This window comes from Nuphar pumila, chromosome 14, assembly GCF_984573655.1.
Source record: "Nuphar pumila chromosome 14, dmNupPumi1.hap1.1, whole genome shotgun sequence".
Taxonomy (NCBI): domain Eukaryota; kingdom Viridiplantae; phylum Streptophyta; class Magnoliopsida; order Nymphaeales; family Nymphaeaceae; genus Nuphar; species Nuphar pumila.
Genome location: NC_143262.1, coordinates 85,070,005 through 85,094,079, shown reverse-complemented (window position 1 = coordinate 85,094,079; position 24,075 = coordinate 85,070,005). Strand labels below are relative to the sequence as shown.

Sequence of the window (24,075 nt, the reverse complement as noted above, 5' to 3'; positions counted from 1 at the left end):
AGCTTGATTTACAGCTATCATGCATGTAACTGTAATTTTTAGGAAATTGTAATGCCTGAGATTTATGCATGAAAAATAGGAAAGAAAGTTTGAACAAGACCATGGAGCCGGATCAGCCTAGGTCATTAACTAAAGAGCAATTTCTTGGGAATAGAGAGGGGACGAGCACTGGTTAATATATTTGCGGGGGTTTAAGAAAAAAATTTCTCTCACTATCAAAATAACCTTTGATACAATGATGCAGCTATGAAGAAAAGGAAGACTTTGAGACATTTTGGTCTTTGAAAGGTGCTTTATTTATATACTTGATTGAAAAAAGAGAAGTTGAAGTGAATGAAGGTCTCCAATGTGGCACTATATATATATATATATATATTATTATTACAGGTGACCGATGGTTGGTTTTGAGGTGGGCCAAGCAATCCAACATTCAACCTTCGAGCACAACCACGCATTCTCTCGTTTTTCAGTTTATGTCCACGATCAGATGTAGAGATGGATCGTGAAGAATTTGGAAGTTTTGCTTTGCATTTCTCTATAAAGTCACCTTTTGTCTGCTATCAGAATTTTGACCAAATTCAGAATAACACATCAAGGAATTAATTTATTTAATAACCTCCAAATTTCTGGGTTATAAAAAGAAATTCCTAATTTCTTACATAACTCCTTTCACCCGAACAATCTAATCTGTGCTTGAATTGATTTATTACAGCTTATATCAAACTGATGTCATATCAAGGAATGCACTCAAAACAAGTTTAGTTTTATACATTGAACGAAGAATTTCTTATTTGTACAGCAATCTTTTCTGTGACTCAAACCTTTTCATTTTGAGCATCAATATTCCTTACAGGCCCCTTGAACCACTTTCTTGCATCCAAAAGCCACCACAGCAAGATCAATGCCAAAGCTGCACCCAGGGCAATGGGGGCATAGTTGAAAGTCTTCCATTTGATGGGATAAAAAGTAGGCAATAGGAAGACAGAGCAAGTGTAACATATCCATAGAAAAGCAACCAAACATATAGGCCTTCTTGCTCTGCCCAAGTAAAATGGTCCAGGTTTAAAATTCTGTTCTGCCATAACCATTCTTGCAAAGATTGGAACAGCATAGCCACCAACCCATCCGATTGTACATACTGAAGTAATTGCAGTGAAAACGACATTGACTTTCAGGATGGGCAGTCCAAGCAGAATGCAAAGGAAAGCGCATAGCCATACTGCATTTGATGGAACCTTGTATTTAGGATGAACACGGCGCCAAATAGTTGAAAAAGGAATGCCGCGGTCTCGTGAGAGAGCATAAACCTGGAGAATTCAAGTTCAAAAGAGTCAAAGAATACTTATCTTGAAAAGTCTTAAACAAACTAAATATGGGATATAAGTAACTTCTAAGAAATATGAAGCTCAACTTTTTTGCAGGCAACACATGTAACCAGCTATGAGCAACAGTGCTCCAATATGCACATATTTTAGGCGTATCACAAATGAAACAGCACTAGATGTTGATCTTGCTTACCACTCTAGCTGCACTTGTAGTAATTGAAAGGCCACCAAAGAAAAATGATCCCCAGATGATAAAAAGTAGAATTATGGCACCAACGGAACTATGGTACCTTCCATAAAATGCATCATAAAGTATCTGTGCAGGCACAAATGTCCCAGCCGTTTCATTATTTACATCATAAAGGTAGCTTGGATTCTGCATAAATTTGTATAAATATGTCAGTCAGCTACCAAGAATAAAGAGCAACCCAGGACATATATCAGCCAACAACCAAAAGGAGCAACCCAGGAAACCAGGAGAACATTGAAGTTTACCAGTTTCCCTTGGATTACCTGAATGCTAAAAGTCAGAGCTAAGATGTATGCCCATCCAAAGACTGAGATGATGCCAATGCTAGAGAGTATTGCAATTGGCCCATTCTTATCTGCTCCTTTAGTTTCCTCTGTTAGATGTGCTGCAGCATCATAACCATAAAGAGAGTACTGACTGACCAGAACGGATAATATAGTTGCATAAGCTTTGCTTCTTATTCCAGTTGAACCTGGAGCTGTCTCAAAATGTGTGAATACATAAGAAGCCGGCTGAGTTGTCAATGCAACTAGTGGAAGCATTATAACTATGACCAGACCACCAATAACCTGCACCCATTTTTTATGAGCAGTAAATATCTGAACTGGCGAGGAGAATATCAGATAAAAGCCTTATTTTTTGGATAATCATCAGTTAGAAGCTTGCATCTTCTGTATAATGTTAAATATTAATGGCTTCAAATAATAAGCCACAGGATAAACTATTCAAGTATCTCAAAGCTGTATAGATTTGCTTTATCAAATATTATAGGTTCCAGGGACAAAATGACAGCATACTTTGTCTTCCTGTTCTTTCTATAGGATTTGCTAGAGCTCTCTCGTTCTTTCTCCAGCATTACCCAAATAGGCTTATGGTATGTGTTGACATGGTCATACAATAGTTAGGTCCCTGACTATAGGATGCTAGGATGGTGAAGCAGCCCAAGTGAAGCTTCCTTGTGCACTGACTCAGAGACTGGAGCACCAGACTTCACTAGGTTTTAAGGGGAATTTTTCTCACCATACTTGTGTATCCTCTAAAAGATTTTGTCCTATGGATACTGGGATCATTCATTTTGAGCAGAGGACAAGTGAACCAGTTTATTCACACCTTAATTTGAGGGATATAATTGAATTTATCTTACTATGTAGTTCTAGATTCTAGATCCCACCCCAAAAGTCCACTTTCTGGAATGTTTAGCTGCTGAGAAGATTAATACTAAACAAGGATGTCATGGAACATCCTCCATACACAGTGTTGGCTCAAACATAAATTGGAAATGCATGGAAATGTGCTCATGTTTCCAACAGCCAAAAGACAAGGCATGTGCATGAATGCGTGTCTAGTGCTGATAAGAATTATAACATGATGTCTCAGTATACTTAAAAAATTGAATGTGTCACTCATTGTTTGTCCAAAACTTGAGACTGAATAAACTATAACAATACGGTAATTCAAAGATGCATTATGAGAAGCAGAGAATCAGCTTCTTGGACAGAATATTGGTCTTTTTTTAATAGCCCAAACCATTTTGATTTCATTGGCTTGAGTAGGAATAATGGAAAACTAAAAACCATAATGTACAATAACTAAAATGAAATTTTAAAATGGAAGGGGAAACTCCTTTATTTGCAATGATATGGACGAAAACCAGTCCAATTGCAGCAATTTGTTAAAGTTTACAACATTAAGATAAAATCCACACCATCCTTTCAAATCAACACCTGTAAAAAGTATAAGAAAATTTAAATAATACCTGCCACCAAATGGAAATAATGTCAATGAATGCAATGACTTCTAAGGCAAATGTGTTGAGTATTGCCCATATAATGGTAAGTCCCATGTACATACATAGAAATACCCCTCGTGGAGCTAAGTATCCGCCACCTTTATTTGTACCGGTGCACAGTAAAATGATACTTTGCAGTGTCTGTGAACCTGCATAAGCCTATCAACTAGATAAATTAGTTAATATGGCTAAAACAAATTAAGCTTAAAGTGAAATCAAGGATATCTTGAATTAAGAAGAAAAGAGGGTTCCATAAGCAATGACGCAAGATAAATGCCAACTATTTGACTGCATGAGGAAATGATTGTCGGTACTTCCACAACATGAAATTGAATAACACCTGTAACTAACAAGAACACATGTTTCACTATGGTCTCATAATCTTTGCATGACAGTGCTCAAAACCTCTGCCAATCTACTACTTTGCTAAAAGGCAAACAATATACTATGCGAAGATTTAATGGAAATCCAAAATACTGAACAAGGGGGAAGCTCACATTTTGTTGCATCAAGTAAACCCCGTAGATGTGGGCACGTTTCAATAAAGACCAACTTTATACTTCAAATGTGCTTAGAAATCAAAATTGACATTAGAATAAATGAAATGATTGTTGTAGATTGTCAAAGATGGACAACAGAAATACTTGTGTGCTACTCATTCAATAAATCTGTGAGAGCATTCAAGCAACCAATGATATCATTCAGTTAGAGTCGATCATGATGGAAAGGCAAAGAAGAATAGTACACCTCACCTGGTGCAGAATAATATCTAAAAAAAATAAAATGCAAGTCACTAGTACAACCATTAAAGAAAACATGAGAAAAGATCTTGTTGTTGGTGAAAGCCTTGAGGTTCGCCTGCCCACCAGGGAATACATCCAACTTCAACCCTGCAGCGAGGGATGGGCCCCATGTGTTTTGAACCATGTAGTCCCATACAGTGACGGAGCCAGGAATTTAACCCAGGGTGGGCACCAATACACAATGAACTGAAAAGGAAAGCCGACTCAAATAGCCAATAAAAAAAACATAAATTTAAGAGCACTTTAAATAAAAAAACATGTGATTTTTTATGATAAACTCCGCCTGTGTATAACTGTTTAGTTATACACTGCCGGTACCAAGCCCGGATAAAGGAGGAGGGTTGCGGTAGGCCAGTGACAACCAACATAAAAACTTAGTCAGACCCTATGAATATGAACCAATATGAGAATTTCGTTGGGGCGTTCCCTACTGAGCGACGCGTTGTACTCTATAGGCCCGGAGGCAGTGATAAATGTGCAAGGGTTGCTAGGTCGTCGCCCAGAAGCGACGCGTCACACCGGCGCCCGGGTGTGGTGTCAAATAGGCAAGGGTTCCCTCACTTTGTTGAACGGGGTGGGGGTAAAGAAGACAGTTCAAGACCATAAAATTAGGTTAGCCACTTGGAACATAGGGTCTTTAAGTGGTAAGTTGGTAGAGTTAGTATATGTTATGTGTAGGAGAAAGGTGGATATTTATTGTCTATAAGAGACCAAATGGGTAGGTGAGAAAGCAAAAGTGATAGAACCTTGGGGATATAAGATTTGGTATACAGGAATAAATAAGAATAGGAATGGGGTAGGGATTGTTATTAGTCGTGAGTTTATAAATAATGTAGTTGAGGACCGTAGGAAGGGCGATAGGATTTTACTTATTAAATTAGTATTAGGTGCGGATATTATTAATATTATTAGTGTTTATGCACCTCAAGTAGGTTTAGATGATTCCATTAAGCATCAATTTTGGGAAGATTTAGACGGAGTAGTACAAGGGATATCTCATGGAGAAAAGTTTTTCATCGACGGTGACCTTAATGGACATGTAGGCATTAGTAGAGATGGATTTGAGAGTATCCATGGAGGCTATGGTATAGGAGAAAGAAACAAAAGTGGAGAAAGGATTTTAGATTTTGGTTTGTCCTATGATATGATCTTAGCAAACACTTGGTTTAGGAAGAGGGAGTCTCACCTAGTAACATTTAAAAGTGGGGTTAATACGAGTCAGATAGATTTTTTCCTACTTAGAAAGAGAGATAGGGGTTGTTGCATCGATTGTAAGGTTATACCGGGAGAAAGTGTAGCTACACAGCATAGAGTCTTAATTTTAGATCTTAGAATTAGAAAATGCTGCAAAAAGGATAGACATAGGATAGATCCTAGAATTAAGTGGTGGGCACTGAAAGGAGCTAAACAAGGAATGTTTGTAGAGCAGGTAGTTAAGGAAGTTGATTGGTGTCTCGAGGAGGATTCAGAATCAATGGAATAAGATAGCGGGTGGCATGAGAAAGGTGGCTAAGGAGGTATTGAGTGAGTCTAAAGGCGGTGCACCGCTAGGTAAGGATACATCATGGTGGAACGAGGATGTCAAATTAGCTATTAAGGTTAAAAGAGAGTGTTATAGAAATCTAAGTAAGAGTCGTGATAATGAAAATTTGGAGAAGTATATGATAGCAAAGAAGGAAGCTAAAAAAGTAGTTCAAAACGCGAGGGATAAGGTATATAAGGAGGTTTATGACAAGTTGGATACCAAAGAGGGCGAGAAGGGTATTTATAGGCTTGCAAAGATGAGAGATAGGAAATCGAGAGATCTGGGTATGGTTAGATGTATCAAAGATGAAACGCAAAGGGTTTTAGTCAAAGATGAGGAGATTAAGGAGAGATGGAAAGATTATTTTGATAAGCTATTTAATGGAAGTCATGCTCAGGATCTTGGAGACTTCTCCATTCCTTTTCATGAGATGAATCGTGACTTCATGTGCAAGATTCAAAAGAAAGAAATTGCAGAGGCTTTGAAGAAAATGAAATCAAGAAGGGCAGTTGGCCCAGATGGTATACCTATCGAGGCTTGAAAATGCTTGGGTGAGAAAGGTTTAGAATAGTTGACAAATCTTTTTAACAAGATTTGGCGGACAAATAAGATGCCTAATGAGTGGAGGAAGAGTACTTTGGTGCCTCTATATAAGAATAAGGGTGATATACAAGATTGCACAAACTATCGTGGTATAAAACTCATGAGTCATACTATGAAACTTTGGGAGAGGGTGATTGAGTATAAGTTGAGGAAGGCTGTCATGATATCGGAGAATCAATTTGGTTTTATGCCTGGAAGATCAATTATGGAAGCTATACATCTTCTTAGACAACTTATTGAGAGATATAGAGAGAGGAACAACGATTTGCATATGGTTTTTATTGATTTGGAGAAAGCATACGATAGAGTACCTAGGGATGTTCTCTGGTGGACAATGATGAAGAAAGGTGTTTCTCTCAAGTACATTAGTATAATTAAAGATATGTACGAAGGAGTAGTAACCAATGTCCGCACTTATAGAGGGGTGACAACCAATTTTCCTATAACAGTTGGGTTACATCAAGGATCTGCATTAAGCCCTTTCCTATTTGCTATAGTGATGGATGAGCTTACGAGATCAATTAAAGAAAATGTGCCGTGGTGTATGTTGTTTGCTGATGATATTGTTTTGATTGATGAGTCTAGAGCTAGGATTAATGCTAAGTTAGAATTATAGAGACAAACATTGAAAGCAAGAGGTTTTAAGTTGAGTAAGAGTAAGACAAAATATATGGAATGTTGGTTTAGTAAGCAACGAAGTAGTGATGGGAGTGTAGTGAAGCTTGGTAAGCAAGAAATAACGGTGGATGATTATTTCAAATATTTTGGACCTATCATTGAAAAGTATGGAGAAATTGATGGAGATGTAAATCATAGGATAAAGGTTGGGTGGATGAAATGGAATAGTGCAACTAGAGTGTTGTGCGATCGTAGAATGCCATTGCGATTGAAGGGAAAGTTTTATAGGACGACAATTAGGCTTGCTTTACTATATGATACGGAATGTTGGACTGCCAAGAGACATCATATTCAAAAAATGAGTGTAGCTGAGATGCGTATGCTTAGATGAATGTGTGGAAATATAATAAAAGATAAGATTCGAAACAAAGAGATACGTAAGAAGGTAGGCGTTGCATCCATTGAAAATAAGATGAGAGAGAATCGTTTACGGTGGTTTGGACATATTCGGCGAAGGCCTAATGATGCTCCAGTTAGAAGGATGGAGAAATGGGAAAATATATTAGTTAAAAAAGGTCGGGGTAGGCCTAAGAAGACTTGGATGGAGATTATAGAAAAGGATATGAATGCTTTGAACCTCACCGAGGACATGGCATTGGATAGAAATGATTGGAGGAGAAGGATTCATGTAAAAGACCCAGAATGATTTTCTTTTTTGGTTCATATCGCCGACCCCAATTGTTTTGGGATGAAGGCATAGTTGTTGTTGTTGTTGTTGTGATTTTTTATGATAAAGAGCCAATAAAAACATAAATATCATGTTTAAAACGCGATATTTATGTTTCTGATGAAAATATCGCGAGAAATTACAATTTTTAAATTTCAGGTAATTTCTCGTGATATTTTCATGATCTCACGAGATTTGTCACTACATGGCATTGATTTTTTATTTTTATTTTAATTGTTTTCTAACTCTAAGGTCTGTGCAGAATTTACGAGTACTTTTCAGAATTAACAAAAAAACTATGGGTACTTTTGGAGGGGAAAGTCCATTATGGGACACGTTGCAACTTGCAGCATATTCTCGAAGACTTAACTTTTGATCTCAAACATAAAAAAAAGTAGTGAAAAATGCCAAGTTCCCTTAATGAATACTGCCAGTTGTACAAGACACTAGATGACAACTTCGCAGGTGGGACCATGTTACAGGGCTTGTTTTTTCAACTCATGACATAGTAAATTGTTTCTATTTGAGAGAAGAAATTGATGGCTTCTCCGGATCCGAAAGTCAACTTTTAAACAAAAACAAAAAAAGATGGGACCAGGGCATCGAAAACCTTTACGAATGAGATGCCCAAGGTGGGCACTGCCCACCTTGGTCTGATACACATGGGAAAATTTTCGGGCCACGGTGGGCACAGACCATGGTTGCCCCTAGCCGATGAATCTTAGACATCTTAAAATTCATTCTATCCAATGAATATTAAGATGCCTGTTGCATTTGGATAACTTTCACTTCCATATGTTCAAATAATGAGTCCTTGAGGACCAGACTGTCATTAATGACTTTTTCCCTTATGAAATTTAACTGGATTTCTATTTCCAGGATCTCATTACATGTATTTCTTTGTCATTATTGTTTTTTCACAAAAATATATATGTTTTTATTCGAGAAACAGTAAGAACATATCATAGAGAACTTGCAAAAAATATGATGCTTACTGCAACATCACACCTACATATCATATCTATCATTATGATAAACATTCAAATTATGAGTCCTTGAGGGACCAGACCAAGTCATTTATGACTTTTTCCCTTACGAAATTTAACTGAATTTCTATTTCCAGGAGCTCATTACATGTATTTCTTTGTCATTATTGTTTTTCACAAAAAATATATGTTTTTATTCGAGAAACAGTAAGAACATATCATAGAGAACTTGCAAAAAGTATGATGCTTACTGCAACATCACACCTACATATCATATCTATGATTATGATAAACATCCAGACACACTCTCAAGTGCATGTATGCACACACAAAAGCACATGGATAATGTCTTAAAAAAACAATGAAAGATTACTTGAGTGCCAATCCCGGCAATAAGGCCAATGGTCTCTAGCCAAGCACAACACCATGAAGCAAATGGACCCCACTTTGGGCCTGCTAAATGGGCTGCCCAAAAATATAGTGAACCTGTTGTCTGCACAAATACAATAAAACACAGTACTACATTAATCAATACAGAAACAGATGCAATAGAAAATCTGAGTTGCCAATAAACAATTATTAAAAAGCATCCATTTCAGATTGATGTTAGAAGAGTTTAATAGCAAGCACAAAGTGTGAGTACACCAATGAAATATCTCCAAGAGGAATTTCAGCAATAAATTTGGCATAAGCCAACATGCACATGAGTTCCAGGTCGAACTACGTGGTTCCAAATGCTTGCAGATGCTGTGCATTGAAACTACCTCAAAGATTCCTTGTGTTGACGTTAGTTAGGTATACAACACCCACAAAAAAACACCATTATGCCAGCTGCAACTAGGGGTGGGTGGGTCAGGCCGCCTGGTGGGCTAAGCCGACCTGGCTTACCATGGGCCGGGTTTGGGTTAGGGTTTTAGACCCTGACCTGTTAGCTATCGGGCTGGGCCTGGGTTGGCCCATGGGCTACCAGGCAGACCAGATGGGCCTGAGCTACCTAATTAATTGCCTAGAATGTAAGTTGATAACTACTATTATTATTTATCTAATTAGTTACATTAACTTTATGAAAACTAGAAAGATAATTAGTTGGGTGCATGATAAGTTGTTAACCATTACTATTTACCTAATTAGATGCATTAATTTTCTGAAAACTAGAAAGACAATTAATTGGGTTCATGGTCCTGCTGGTTTACCATTTACATCATTGTCTTTGATGGAATCGGTGGAGATTTTGCATGTCTATAACGCACATGGAATATGGAGCGTTTAATATGATGATGCATTACCATGCAGGCAATCAACTAGAACAAATGGGTCATCAGTTGCTTTCCAAACACGAGTGCAGTAAGAACCGGGCCTAAACCCAGCCCGTAACTAAATGGGCCGGGTCATGTTCAAAGCCCGATGGGCTGTGCTCCAAACGGGCCTGGGCCAGCCCGATGCCCACCCCTAGCTGCAACAGCTCCTCTACCCACAAAGAGAAATTCAGAAAGAAGAATGCATCTGGTGAGGTGATGCACATGTATGCCATCCATAATTGAACATTCAAATATTAATTCTTCACAGAATGGTGATCTGTAATAACATTCCCCCAATAACACCTTTCATCATTGTTCTTTAGACAGGAATCTTTCTTCAACAACCATTACAAATGCACAACAATTTAATACGGAAAGAAGAGATTATTCACGACTTGTCAGCAAAAGCACACGTTGAAAGTCCCAAAAACATAAATGGGCAAAAGTTTTTGCTTCCAATAATCAAAATCAAAATATTTGGTTTTAAGAAAAAGCAATTGTCAAAGAGTAAACTACTAGGGAAACATGAGATTCACTTCCTCATACACTTTAGAAAGTGAATCTCATTTGTTTTTTTTCCAAAGCAACCAAACTTAAAAAGTACTCTCATGAGATTCGAGTTCTCACACAAATGAGATTCACTTTATAAAACGACTCGCATTTGCAAAGGCAAATGAGTTTCACTTTCTCATGAGGGTACTTTTTACGTTTGATTGCTTTTGAAAAAAAAACAAATGAGATTCACTTTCTAAAGTGTATGAGGAAGTGATCGAACCAAACGTACACCAATTTTTCATTTCTAAACTATCATAACTAAGTTCCCACACACCCAATGAATACCCACGAAAACAAACAAAAAATATATGGAAAATTGCAAAGCTATCAGATGCTACATACTAACCAGAAAGGCACAAACATAAGTAGAAAGTACAGAGCAGGAGGAAAAGAGCACAAACCGGGAACGAAGAACAGATTTCCGACATGGCGATCCCGACGAACCACGTAAAGAAGGACACCACAACCCATCCCCAGACAAGGCTAGCAGGCCCCGCGTACAGAAGGCTGGGGCCGTAAAGCGGCGTAATCCCAGTGAACAGGGTCATCGTCGAGAAGGAGATCGCAAGCGTCTTGAACAGAGACTGCAACTCATCAAAAACCGACGAAATCAAATTCAACCAAAAAAATCCAGCAACACCAATTCAATTTCAATCACAAGAACACCCAGAAAAAAGACCAAAACTTCGGTAGGCAAGAAAGAAAGAAAACATGGTTGGTGGCAAAAGAACAGACCATCTCTCTTCTGAGCTCCTGCTTGTACCCGAGCTCGTTGAGGCGCTTCTCGCCGGAATCCATCTTCTCTGCGCCTTCGGATGGAGAATTCCAGGCCATAGATGGTGAGAAGAGGAGCTAGAGAAGGAGAAGAGATGAGGGTGGAGTGTTATAAGAGTGTGAAAGGAAGGACCCCACATGCTTAAAAAAGAAGGCTTTGAATTTCCACAAAGGGGAGAAGCCAACATTGACGAATTCTTTAGATTCTTTACAGACGTGTGAGATCAAGAAAAAGGAAACTCTTATTTAAACCCTAACCATCTCTCTCTCTCTCTCTCTTCTCTTGGGTGATTGATGAGGAGAGAGAAAGGGTGGGTGGGAGGTGAAATTTGAAACTCTGTTAGGTTGACCGAGAGATTACCAAAATATCCATGCTGTCAATGGTTCGGGTTTGTGTTGGATATCCGACCAGATTCGAATCAGTTTAGCTGGTTTTAGTAAACATTGAAGAGAATCAAGTTAATGATCTGATTCAGATTTAGTATTGAGTTTTTACATCCTAACCAAAATTCATTTCTATACCGAATATGAATCCAATTTATATGTAGAAGGTAATCGGTTAGCCATTTAAGTCAGTTGGTTTTGGCTATTCACATCTGAATTTGATTCTAATAATAACCACTATTCCATTAGGTTGGATTTAGTAATTGCTTACATACAATGATAGAACTGGCTAACGTGTAGCATAGAACCCTGGGGCAGGGGTGGTTGCCTTTAAGTTTTACGTTGGCTGAGTCATCTGGCTGAGTCAATGCGACCGGGTCTTCGTGTTGGGTGTGGTTTATTCTAGTTATAAATTTAAAAAAGAATTAGTCCTTTTTCATTTTAGATAACCAGAGCAAACCACTTCACTCACTCTCAAGCTCATTAGTGTAAAAATCCCATGTCCCCTTGCTCACAATGGTGAACACCCTTTCCACCCCATAGCAAGTAGGGATGGCAATGGAGTGAGCGGGGGACAGGGTCTCCACCCCCGCCCTATCTCAAGATTAGAACCTCCATCCCGGTACGGGGATGGATTTTAACCTCCACCCCCGCCTTCATCCTCTTTTCATGTCCTCCGTCCCTGGTTCAAACGGGGATGAGGTGGGAGTGGGACCCGTCTATTGCCATCCTTTAGAAGGACTAGGGATGGGGCGGGATGGGGCGGGGTGGGGCGGGAAAAAGTGTAAGTCCAACCCCGCCTCCATCCCCGAATGAGGATGGATTTTAACTTTCGTCCCTGCCTCCATCTCCTTTTCATACCCTTCATCCCGGTCCAAACGGGGCGAGGCGGGGCTCGCTTTCCCCGGGTCCACTGCCATCCCTAATAGCAAGAGTTGCGCACACGTGGGTTGGTGAAATCTTTTTATCGCCCCTAGTAGATAAGTGGAGCTCTAGTCGGCAAAATCAGTTAATTTTGGGTTCTCTTTTATTTTTTAGATTTTTACTCTCTCTCTCTCTCTCTCTCTCTCTATATATATATATATATATATATATATATATATATATATATATATATATATATATATATTTTGGTTACATCGGCAATTGAGTTCCACTCATCTCCTTCCTTCCCATCGACCCATCTTAAGAATCGGATCACATAGATGGATTCAGTATGGCTGATTTTAATATGAATTAGCCTTAAAATCATACTTTTTGATGAAAAATATGAGTTTTTTTAAATTAAAAAAATTACAATTTTCCAACCGTTGATCTTTGAATCGCCAATAATTTAAATGTCGAACTTTAATAAATGAATGATGTACATCACATGAGTATAGAGTATGATTTGATGAAGACAACTTGCATCAATATATGGAGGGGTACGAAGATAGGAATGACAGAGGGGATGAGTGTATATATACAACCCATGTGGCAACGTGGTTACAACCCATGTGGCGATGTGCGGATGGGATAGGTTGGTGATTAGAGAACGCTGACTTAACCCTAATGGGGCTCCTGGAACGTTGATTGGAGCAAGTAGACGGTGGATGTGTCGACGCGAAAATCTGGGCGGCGACATTGTTTTTTGTGTCGGTACGGCGGACACGTCCCGCGTTTGGGAGAGGCCACTTAAAATCGGGAAATCGTTCGAGTTTTTCTGATTTTTTTACAGCGGTTGGGATGCCGAGAATCTTAGAATCACGGATCCACTGGAAGCCTTTGTCTTTGTTATCTTTTTGGCTGGTGTCAACGGGTCGGGTTTGGTTCGAACTCAGGTGAAACCAGATGCAGGCCTGATTTTAATTACTGGTACAAAGTCGTGACGCGGGTCCAATCGAACCCACCATAAGAGAAACCATACCCCGAATTCTATAAGGATTACATGAACTAGCCCCGGACCATAACCGGTAAAATAATATTTTTTATTCATATTTACATTGAAAAAATGAGAATCTTAGTCAGAACTCAGGTTGGGCCTGGGTTTGGTATGAAATTTTAACTACGGCAGCTGAAAGTCATAGTTAAAAGTAATTATGTTTGGAGGGTTAAGGGACCAATTCTTTCGAGTTTTGAGTTACCATCCAACAGGCATTACCTAGTGTGGTCTTACTCTATCTTGAGCATTGGAGAGGGATGGACATCTTGGGACCCAATCCAAGAACGAAGAGTATGTGCCTACCAAAACTATGAGTCTATCATGAGCCAAGAGAGGTTTTTGTGGTGTTTTTCACAAATCTGCCCCGACAGATGCATTCAACATGGTCGGTTTGCTAGAAAATGATACTTGGATTCAGTAGCGTAGCTAGGATTCATGGGGGGGGGGGGGTCGCAAACAGGGGTGTAACAAAAAAAAATGGTGTGATAGTCCGGGGTTCGGGGGCAGCACCCTGATTTTTTTTTTTTTAGATAAAATAAAAAATTGCTACAATTATTAATAAAAATCTATTTCATATGGACAAATCAAACTATTTGCTGCAGTCAGGGCTGGGCTAGGACTGGACTGGGCTAAAAAAATGGATAAAAATCTATTTCATATGGAATCAGGGCTGGGCTTTTTAAAAAAAAAAAAATTTAACTGTTTCGGGAGGCAGGACTGGGCCTCTGCTTGGATCGTGTTTTTCAATAAAAAAAACTGAATTATTTAGATTGAAGATTAATGAAAATTATAAATCATTGATTTTCATACCTTATAAAAATCTAGTCAGAAGATACAAGAGTTTATTCTTATAAAACCAAGCATGTAGAACACATTTCTATGGTCACACTTGAAAAAAACATGAAAAGAACACTCAAAAGCCGGCAGGCTGGCAGTAGACACGGATCATAGTAGGCAGCTAGCACCTACTGCACAACCCCATCAAAACTCAGATATCTGGGTATGGGGTAAAAATGCCAAACCAAATATTATTTGGGCCTACCTGATCGGGCCTGAGTAACATATGAGTGTGAATGTAACCTAAATACCCTCTACATTATGCGGTTCGGATCCACGATTACAATTGTTTTTGACCCGTTTACGACCCTAGTCTTAACCTTCTGCGCTTTTGCGAAAAGTGGCACAATGGTTGCATAATCATTTGGTTTTAGATTATGGACCAAAAAATTGGGACCCGACTAGCTTTGATATCTTGCCACATCTACTATTTCCATCCAAACAGCTTCACTTTTGATGGGTCGTGGATTATAGTCGGTTTTAGATGCTAAAAGTCTAATGGGTTACTTTATAACCACTACTTGAAGGCTTGAAGTGTCTTGAAAAGATGCATATTAACACTTGACTGGTCATTCAATTTCAAAATTAGAAACCAAATATTTGTTTATTAACCTCTATCTCCTTTTCAGGGAAGTCATGCATTTCCTATTAACATAACCTCCTATGCAATTGGGGAAAATAAGCCATGAATGCCTTTTAATTTTGTTTTTTCTAGAGGGCAAACCAACCATCAATCTCCATTAAATTTTGAGTTATTTACAAAGAATACACTAAACTTATTTATATTCAGATTCATACCTAGAAAATTTTATAATTTCAAATGCATATTTCATGGTTATGCAAAAGCGTACTTGTGGTCAATTCCAAAGTTGGTTTTTCCAATTTTCACTCAAATTCATGAATATTATTTCGAAAGAGTCAATTTCAACCTTCTGTACAGATAGAGATAAAAATTAATTAGGCAAAACATGAAAAAACACATTTGATGGGGGTAAAAGTGGTATAATTTTGAACTTATTGCCTATTACCTATGGTTAAAGGCGGAATGATTGATTACAAGAGGAATAAGTTTGAATAATTGAACAGAAAACCCGGGTACACTTTTGAATTATGAGTACTTTTGGATGTGAATTTGAATTATAAAAATATTTGCAAGTTTTTGTAAATATTGTTGATAAAAGACCAACTTGGTGGATAATATACCATTTAAGACTTCATTATTTATTCAAGGCTCCCGTTTAAATGGCATAGAAAAGTGAACCGGATGGTAGAGTATTACTTTACCTAATGGAATATATCGTGAACTTGGTGATATTTAAACCTTCTTAGATTCAAATAACTATTTCTATATTCTAAATGATTTTTTTTACAAGAAAAGTTTAGGAATAGTTCTGTATGGAATTATTTTACAAGAAAAGTTTGGAAATAGTTCTGTGTGAAAACTTTTTGGGTCGTGAGCACGTAGCTTGCCTTAGGCAGGGAGTTATATAAGCCTAAAAGAAGCATATTCAAGCCAGTGCATATCTCATGCACATTTAACACAACGAAATATCTGAAGCGACATAGTTGAACGGGTCAATAGAGTAGGGCAATGCTAAAGCCTTTGGTGTATAAGCGTTCAAGCCAACAAGGAAAGGGTGCATCACATTCCTTTGATAAATGCATGAGCAATCAAGGGCCATAGAGCCAGCTACGTATCCAAATGAGCATCACAGACATTACAATGAGCATCGAGTTCTCGAGACACATCGAACGAACTATTGATTTTTGGCACTTGCGGGCTCTGTGGAGCACAAAGTGCGCTTCACGGGTAACCTCACTGTGATGAAGAAGACCTTTTGGCCTCCAACCTAAGTTAGTTGCTAGTATAACGTAACGTAGCCAAGAGAAATCATCATTGCTTAACATACACTCTTGAACCCCTTCGTAAGAGTGCAAGGTTAGGTGACAACAAGCCTTGCGCATGCCTAAGATGCCCATGAGGAATTTGCATATTCGTGAGTGCCTTTGTGCACTCCGATGTGCTACTCATGAGATATATGGATTGCCCACTTCGGACCACACGGTGGTACACCAATCCAAGTCAAGAGAAAGGTCTTCTATATAGGTGTTATGAGCACTAACTCTCCGTCAATAAGAGGAATCCTAATATCCCTTAAAAACACACCACTTTTGTTATTAATGGAGTTTCTGAACGTAGACTTCACATTTCACCGAAACGACCACACCAAAGTCTTTCTCACATATGAATGTGTCAGTGATTTTGATCTTGGCTCAATAATTATCAATGTGCATGGAGATACACAACTTCGAAGTTCGGGTGGTCCTGCGTAGGCACCAGCATGACACCTTCGAATGAGGTAACTCATTTTTGTGTTTTGACTTCATAGACACATTCCTCATATATGATTGTGTAGGAGAATACTCAAATGTGATACATGAATTTTGCACGATAGACTTTCATTTGCGAACATGAAGTTGCGAAAAGCTGCGGTTGGCGTAACACCCTCGAAGCATGTCACATGGATGCGTGTGGCTGGAGAGATCCCTAGGGCACAGAGCATGGAGCTGAGCAGATGCACATACGATTTGTCGCGCACACTTAGGCTTGCTTGTTGAGTTGCTTACGAGCAATATAGTGTTGCCTTGTGCCGCCACATGCCATAGCTAAGACATGAACTTTCCACTTAGCAACATGTGTGTCAACATAGGCCCCACCACAGTGCACACAGACGTGTGTTGCTTTCGACTAGTGACATAAAGTTTTACACACCCTGCACTATTTTACGGGTGTCACACACTTTTAAAATGAACAACATCCAAGGCATCAAAGGTACCTTTGACTTGATTTTCTCTCGTATATAAATGCTATGCATTCTCAGAAGGATGGGTGCAGATGAGCCAAACACCCAATGTTTCATGCTCAGCTTGCTTATACTAGGGCACATTTGGAAGTAGGAAAAAAAAGATCTCATAAGAAAAAAAATGCCTATGAAAAGTTTTCATATGAGAACTTTTCTTTATGTTTTTTGATTTGCTTGACATAATAAAATTGTGTTGGATACTCTATTTGGGGTGAAGGCTGCCCCCAAAACAAAAAAATTCCAAAATCAAGACAAAATAAAAGATTTTTCCTTTCAAAAGTCTTCTATTGTTCGGAACAAATGGAAGTTGTTACTTTTTCTTTCTGACTTTATTTTCTCACTTTCAAACGTGCCCTCCATTCTTCGGCTTGGCTTGGCTCGGCTCGGCTCATTTATGCCAGTTTAGATGGACACAAAGTTGGTTATGAGATAGACTTGTCGTTGTTTAGTTGGTTCTCTACCTCTCTCTCTCTAGGGGTTCCTCGTCATAAACAATGGCCTTAAGTCAGATAGGGTATTTGAGACTTGCTGCAAAATCTATTGAAGTTTCTTGAATATGCTGGGAGAAATTATGAGCAATTATTTCTTTTGATAGTTAAGCTGGCTCAGTGGATTTGAACCCAAGACCCTTCGGTTATGTTAGTGTGACCTAATCATTCAACTATCTCATTCAACCCATAAATTGTGGTGAGGTTGATACACAAAAGCAATAGCTCTGCCTTTCAGTGGGTATCTCTAATGCTACCTCTAGGGATTGTCTTTGTTATGTAGTTGTAATGCTCCAAAATTTTAACCCAAAACTTCATTATATTTTTTTTCAAATCAACAAAAACAACATTTTGCTTTAAGTTAAATATTCTGGGTGTGTTACAGATTGAACAATCATCATAACTAAATTAATATGCGAATAATAATTTACTATTAAAGTTGAATTCAATATCAATAATTTAAAATTCATATCAAAGTATTTTTAGTCTAAAATAATAATAAATATTTTTTCAAAACTATCCCCGAGAAAAGAAAATATTGGTTTTCGATGCCACCCCAACATTTCACATCTGCGCCATAGCTATACATCATATTTCACTTGAAAACCCTTAAAAGGGGTCAGACTCATAAAAGTTGGGCAAGAAATACTAAACAAATATAGATAAACCAAAACCAATATACATGAAACACACTACAATGCATTCAATCATCAAAACATATAGACATCCAATTTAGATCTATATGTTATCACAATTGTATAAGAATACCAAATTTCAGAAATAATTAACAATCGTATGCATGAGCAGGTAAATAGTAAATACTATTATTCCAACCTTGTGATAAAATGGATTTCAGAAAAGAGATCTCAAGCCTAGAGGCACATTCTTAAGATCACTATCTTTAGAACTTCAATCGCCCCACTTCAGGAATTCCGAAGATGCGAAAAAGGGATTTGTTACGACTGAGTTCCCAGGATACAACTAGGCTTGAACCTCAAGAGAGTCACTGCTTCGCAAGAACAAATGATCTCAGATGATCTCTCCCACACATGAACTCTGCAAACCAAAACCGAGAAGAAAGAATGGAGAAAAATAGAGAGTCAGAAATTCCGATTGTCCAAAAGACAAAAAAGGAAGAGATTTATAGACTTGTGAGAAAGGCCAAAACGTTTTAAGATAAATGAGATTAATGGCCATAATCCTGACGATTTGAAAATAGAACGAAAAGGTCCTTGAACGGTCACCCACCTTTGACTGTCAATCAAAGGCCTTCAAAACTGTCCAACAGTCACAAAGCGCCATAAACTCAATATAAATGCTATTAAAACCTTTCAAACAGCCAGATATCTCAGATTCCATTGTAGAATGAGTTATACAGGTATGTTTCTTAGACCCCCATGCAACTGCTCCTCCACCAAGGGTAAAAACCCAACCACTCGTAGACTTAGAATCTTCAAAATCAGTATTCCAACTTGCATCACTATACCCTTCAATAATAGCAGGAAACTCGATATAGTGGATTCTGTAGTCTAAAATATGCTTAAGATATCTAAGAATCTTGTTCACTGCATTCCAATGTTAATGACCAGGATTATTAGTATATCTACACACTTTACTCATTGCATAGGCTATATCAGGCATTGTGCAATTCATTGCATACATAAGACTACCTACAACACTGGCATATTTTAATTGTTGAACACTTGCACCAACATTTAGAGTCAATTTCATATTTGGACATATGGTGTGCATGCCGGTGAACTATTCATATATTCATACTTTGTAAGAATTTTCTCAATATAATGTGATTGACATAATGCAATGCTATTATTATTTCTTACAATTTTGATTCCTAAAATAACATCTGCCACTTCCAAATCTTTCATACAAAACACTTAAGATAAAAATCTTTTTGTTTGATTTATGCATTCACTATTGGAACTCAAAATAAGCATATCATCAACATATAAACAAATAATGATAATTGAGTTACAATCTACTTTACTGTAGACACATTTGTCAGCATCATGAATTTTAAAACCATTATGTACTAGTGCACTATCAAATTTTTCATGACATTGCTTAGGGGCTTGCTTTAATCCATATAAGGATTTCTCAAGTTTGCAAACTTTGCGCTCTTACCCTAGCACTACAAAACCTTCAGGTTGCTCCATATATATCTCTTCATCTAATTCTCCATTCAAAAAAGCTATTTTCACGTCCATTTGATGGATTTGAAGCTTATATATGGCAGTCATGGCAATCAGGATTCTAATAGTTGATATTCTGGTTACAGGAACAAAAGTATCAAAATAATCAATACCTTCTTTTTGTTTAAAACCTTTTGCAACCAAACTAGCTTTAAATTTATCGATTGTACCATCAGTTTTTAAATTTTTTTTGAAAATCCATTTGCAGCCAATAGTTTTGCAACCAACAGGTAAATCCACTAATTTCCAAACATTATTAGACATAATTGATTTAATTTCATCATTAATAGCTTCTCTCCAAAAGGCAGCATCTTAAGAAGTCATCACCTCTTGAAAAGACACAGGATCATTCTTAATTAGAAATGTATAAAAGTCAGAATCAAAATTAGTTGGTTTTCTAAGGCGTTTACTGTGTCTAACTTCAGTTTCTGGTTCATCAGCACAATCATTAGAATATCCAATCATGTCATTAACATGATGTTCATCTACTATAATACAACTGCCATCAAGTAGAGAATCAAATGCATTTTTATGTTCTATGAAAGATGCATCTCTAGATTCTATAATAACATCATTAACAATGTCCAGAAATCTATATGCTTTACTATGTTCAGCATACCCAACAAATGCACATTTAAATGTTTTAGGTCCAACCTTCTTCTTTTTATTTTCTGGAATTTTAATATATGCTAAGCAACCCCAAACACAAAAATAACTAAGATTAGGTTTCTTACCAAAACACAATTCATAAGGTGATTTTTCAGATTTGGAATAAGAAACTCGGTTAAGAATATAACAAGCAGAAAGGATAGTCTCTCCCCATAAGTTGGAATGCAAACCTGTATTAAGAAGCATAGCATTCATCATTTCTACAAGTGTTTTGTTTTTCCTTTCTGCTACTCCATTTTGTTCAGGAGTTCTAGGAGCTGATGTTTGATGGATAATACCATTATCTCCATAGAATTTATCAAATTCTCCACCAAAGTATTCACCTCCTCTATCTGTTCTTAAATGTACAATCTTTGTTTTAAACCTATTTTGTACTTCAACAAGATAAAGAAGAAATTTGAAAAATGCTTCAGATTTATGTTTTATCAAATAAACATAACAGAATTTTGAATAATCATCTATAAAGGTAATAAAGTACCTATTGTCACCATGACTCAAAACATTATACATCGTACACACATCAGAATGCACTAATTCAAGCAATTTATAATTCTTTTCTACACTAGGAAATGAGAGTCTAGTTAGCTTTGTTTGAATGCATGTCTCACACTTATGATTATGTTCTATTCTAACATGACAAGGAAGAAGGCCAAAATTATTCATATTATGAATGCAACGAGAATTTATATGTCCTAATCGTGAATGCCAAAGAAAATAGGAGTCAATCATATAAACAGAAGTAGTAGCTTCATTTATGCTCATCTTGAACATACCACTAGTGGCAAACCCTTTTCCTACAAAGATTTTTCCTTTGGTCACAGTTACAACCCCAGACTCAATAACAATCTTAAAACCATTTCGTGACAGTAGATCTGCAGAGATTAAATTTTTCCAAACTTCTGGAGCATAGTGGACATTCTCAAGTGTTAGGACTTTCCCGGAGGTGAACTTAATTTTCACACTCCCTTTTCCCAGCACTTTAGTTGAGGAAGAGTTTCCCATAAAGAGATTGCATCCCTCCCCCACTACTTCATACGACTTGAATAAGTTCCTGTCGTTTGCCACATGAACAGTGCTTCCAGTATCCAGGTACGAGTCCTTATTTGCAGCCACCATAAAGGTTTCAGAGATTACAGCAACAAGCCTCTCTTCTGACTCATTTGGCTTAGAACCAGTCCTCTTCTGTTCTCTGCATTTTCTAGCAAAATGGCCAAACTTGCCACAAACATAGCAACTAATTTTCTTTTTATCAGTTGACTTTTTCCCTTTCACGAAATTCTTTTTGATTTTCTGGGTTTCATGATTTTCCCGCTCTTGTTACTAACAAAATTCACTTTAGGATAACCTTCTTTAGGACTCAAATTCTTTTTGTCATGAAGACGAGTCTCCTCCTCAATTCGGATGTCCTTAAGAAGACCATCTAAAGTAATTTTCTCATTTTTATGTTTTAGGTGATTCCTATATTCTTTCCAAGAATCCGGTAGTTTCCCAATGATGACAGCAACTTGGAAGTCATCATCAAGATACATACCTTCTCCTTTGATCTTATAGGCCAATATTTGCATCTCATGAATTTGAGCAAGTACAGGCTTATCATCAACAATAGAAAAATTAACATACTGATCTACGATAAACCTTTTGTTACCAGCATCTTCTGCATTATACTTGATCTCGAGAGTATTCCACAACTCTCCAGCCGACTCCAATGGTGAATACAAGTCAAAGAGAGAATCGGCTAAAGTATTCAGGATATACCCTTTGCATCGGTAATTGTCAGTATGCCACTTTTCTCGCTCTTTCTTATGTTCTTCTGTCTCAACTTCTCCAGCAGCGACAGTGGGACAGGGCTTTTTGAGGATGTAGTCGATATGCAGCTCGAACAGTAACAAAGAGACCTTTGATTGCCACCGCTTGAAGTTTGACCCATCAAATCAATCTAGTTTTTCAAGGTCACGGCTAAGCAGATTGATGGAGTTGGATGTTAAACCAGAGGCCATATTGAAGTTCTAAAATTGTTATTCCAACCTTGTGATAAAATGGATTTCAGAAAAGAGATCTCAAGCCTAGAGGCACGTTCTTAAGATCGCTATCTTTAGAACTTCAATCGCCCCACTCTGGGAATTTCGAAGATGCGAAAAAGGGATTTGTTACGACTGAGTTCCCAGGATACAACTAGGCTTGAACCTCAAGAGAGTCACTGCTTCGCAAGAACAGATGATCTCAGATGATCTCTCCCACACATGAACTCTGCAAACCAAAACCGAGAAGAAAGAATGGAGAAAACTAGAGAGTCAGAAATTCTGATTGTTCAAAAGACAAAAAAGGAAGAGATTTATAGACTTGTGAGAAAGGCCAAAACGTTTTAAGATAAATGAGATTAATGGCCATAATCCTGATGGTTTGAAAATAGGATGAAAAGGTCCTTGAACGGTCACCCACCTTTGACTGTCAATCAAAGGCTTTCAAAACCGTCCAACAGTCACAAAGCGTCATAAACTCAATATAAATGCTATTAAAACCTTTCAAACGACCAGATATCTCAAAACTGAAAATCCAAAACGGACATTCTGCGAGTGTGCGAAGTGCAAAGTGCGCCATCAAAAAGCCACATTGCACCTCAAGCGCCCTTACGCACACACGCGCGCGTGCGAACGGCGCGTCCGTTGCTGCACGATGCGCAGCAACGTTCACAATCCACCTAAAGACTCAAGTCTTACTAAAGTAAAGAATAGATAACAAACTCTCTATTTAAACCTCTTGAAAAACTTTTCTCTCTTAGATATGGGACTAAACTTTTTCAAAACGCTTTTGGTAGTAAACAAAATCATCAAGATTTAATATTTTAAAACTTTCCTAACAAATACACTTACCGATGAAGAACCGATAGCCTTTTCATTCATGAGCAACTTTAATTGCCTTTATTTAAGTTTTCTTTTTATGTGATGCATGCCATTACTTTATAAATATACATACACTTAGGGTTTCACTTTTTAGTCCATCGGGTACTAGCACAGGCTTAACCTAGATAAGGACTAAGACTCAAGAGAGAGATATTCAAATAAGTTGTGGCTTGACCCTGATCGGGCATCTTTCATCAGTGACGGGTGATAGACGACTTAATCAAGAGAGAGCTCCCGTCACCTCCAACTTCAGTTATGAGTTTCTTAACCTGTCACCCCGCGACTAATGTGGAGGCTTCTTCTATCTTCATGGTTTGGGAGGAACAACTTTTCGTGCTCAAAACTTAATCTCACAGGGTCAAAAATATCGCTTACCCTCTCATTGTAAGCCTCAATAGAATTAATGTTCATATATCATTTTTTTAATTACATTAATTCTATTATTTTTCACACACACAATGAATCTATCTTAGAGATTCATGCCTCCAATTTGGACACCTTGATGCATGATTCAATGTCATTATCACTTTCATGTTATGCATGCTAATT

At 37.7% G+C, this 24,075-nt stretch overlaps 1 protein-coding gene across 1 annotated transcript; it reads right to left on the bottom strand.

Annotated features, from left to right (window-relative positions):
- Positions 1-577: 577 nt before the first annotated feature.
- On the bottom strand, positions 578-11,329 carry LOC149817201 (amino-acid permease BAT1 homolog). The gene is made up of 7 exons (XM_089987086.1): positions 11,215-11,329; positions 10,881-11,063; positions 9,000-9,119; positions 3,332-3,523; positions 1,839-2,144; positions 1,519-1,701; positions 578-1,307 (listed from the first exon to the last, which is right to left on the bottom strand). The coding sequence occupies exons 1-7, from the start codon at positions 11,311-11,313 to the stop codon at positions 816-818; spliced, it is 1,575 nt and encodes a 524-aa protein (XP_089843212.1). The 5' UTR covers positions 11,314-11,329; the 3' UTR covers positions 578-815.
- Positions 11,330-24,075: the final 12,746 nt, after the last annotated feature.

Excerpts from the sequence above, each read along its gene's own strand:
- LOC149817201 (XM_089987086.1), bottom strand. The coding sequence starts at position 11,313 with ATGGCCTGGAATTCTCCATCCGAAGGCGCAGAGAAGATGGATTCCGGC. Across the intron at positions 9,120-10,880 it reads AAATCTGTTCTTCGTTCCCG|ACAACAGGTTCACTATATTT; the intron begins GTTTGTGCTCTT and ends GTATTTGTGCAG. Across the intron at positions 3,524-8,999 it reads TTGCCGGGATTGGCACTCAA|GCTTATGCAGGTTCACAGAC; the intron begins GTAATCTTTCAT and ends TCTAGTTGATAG.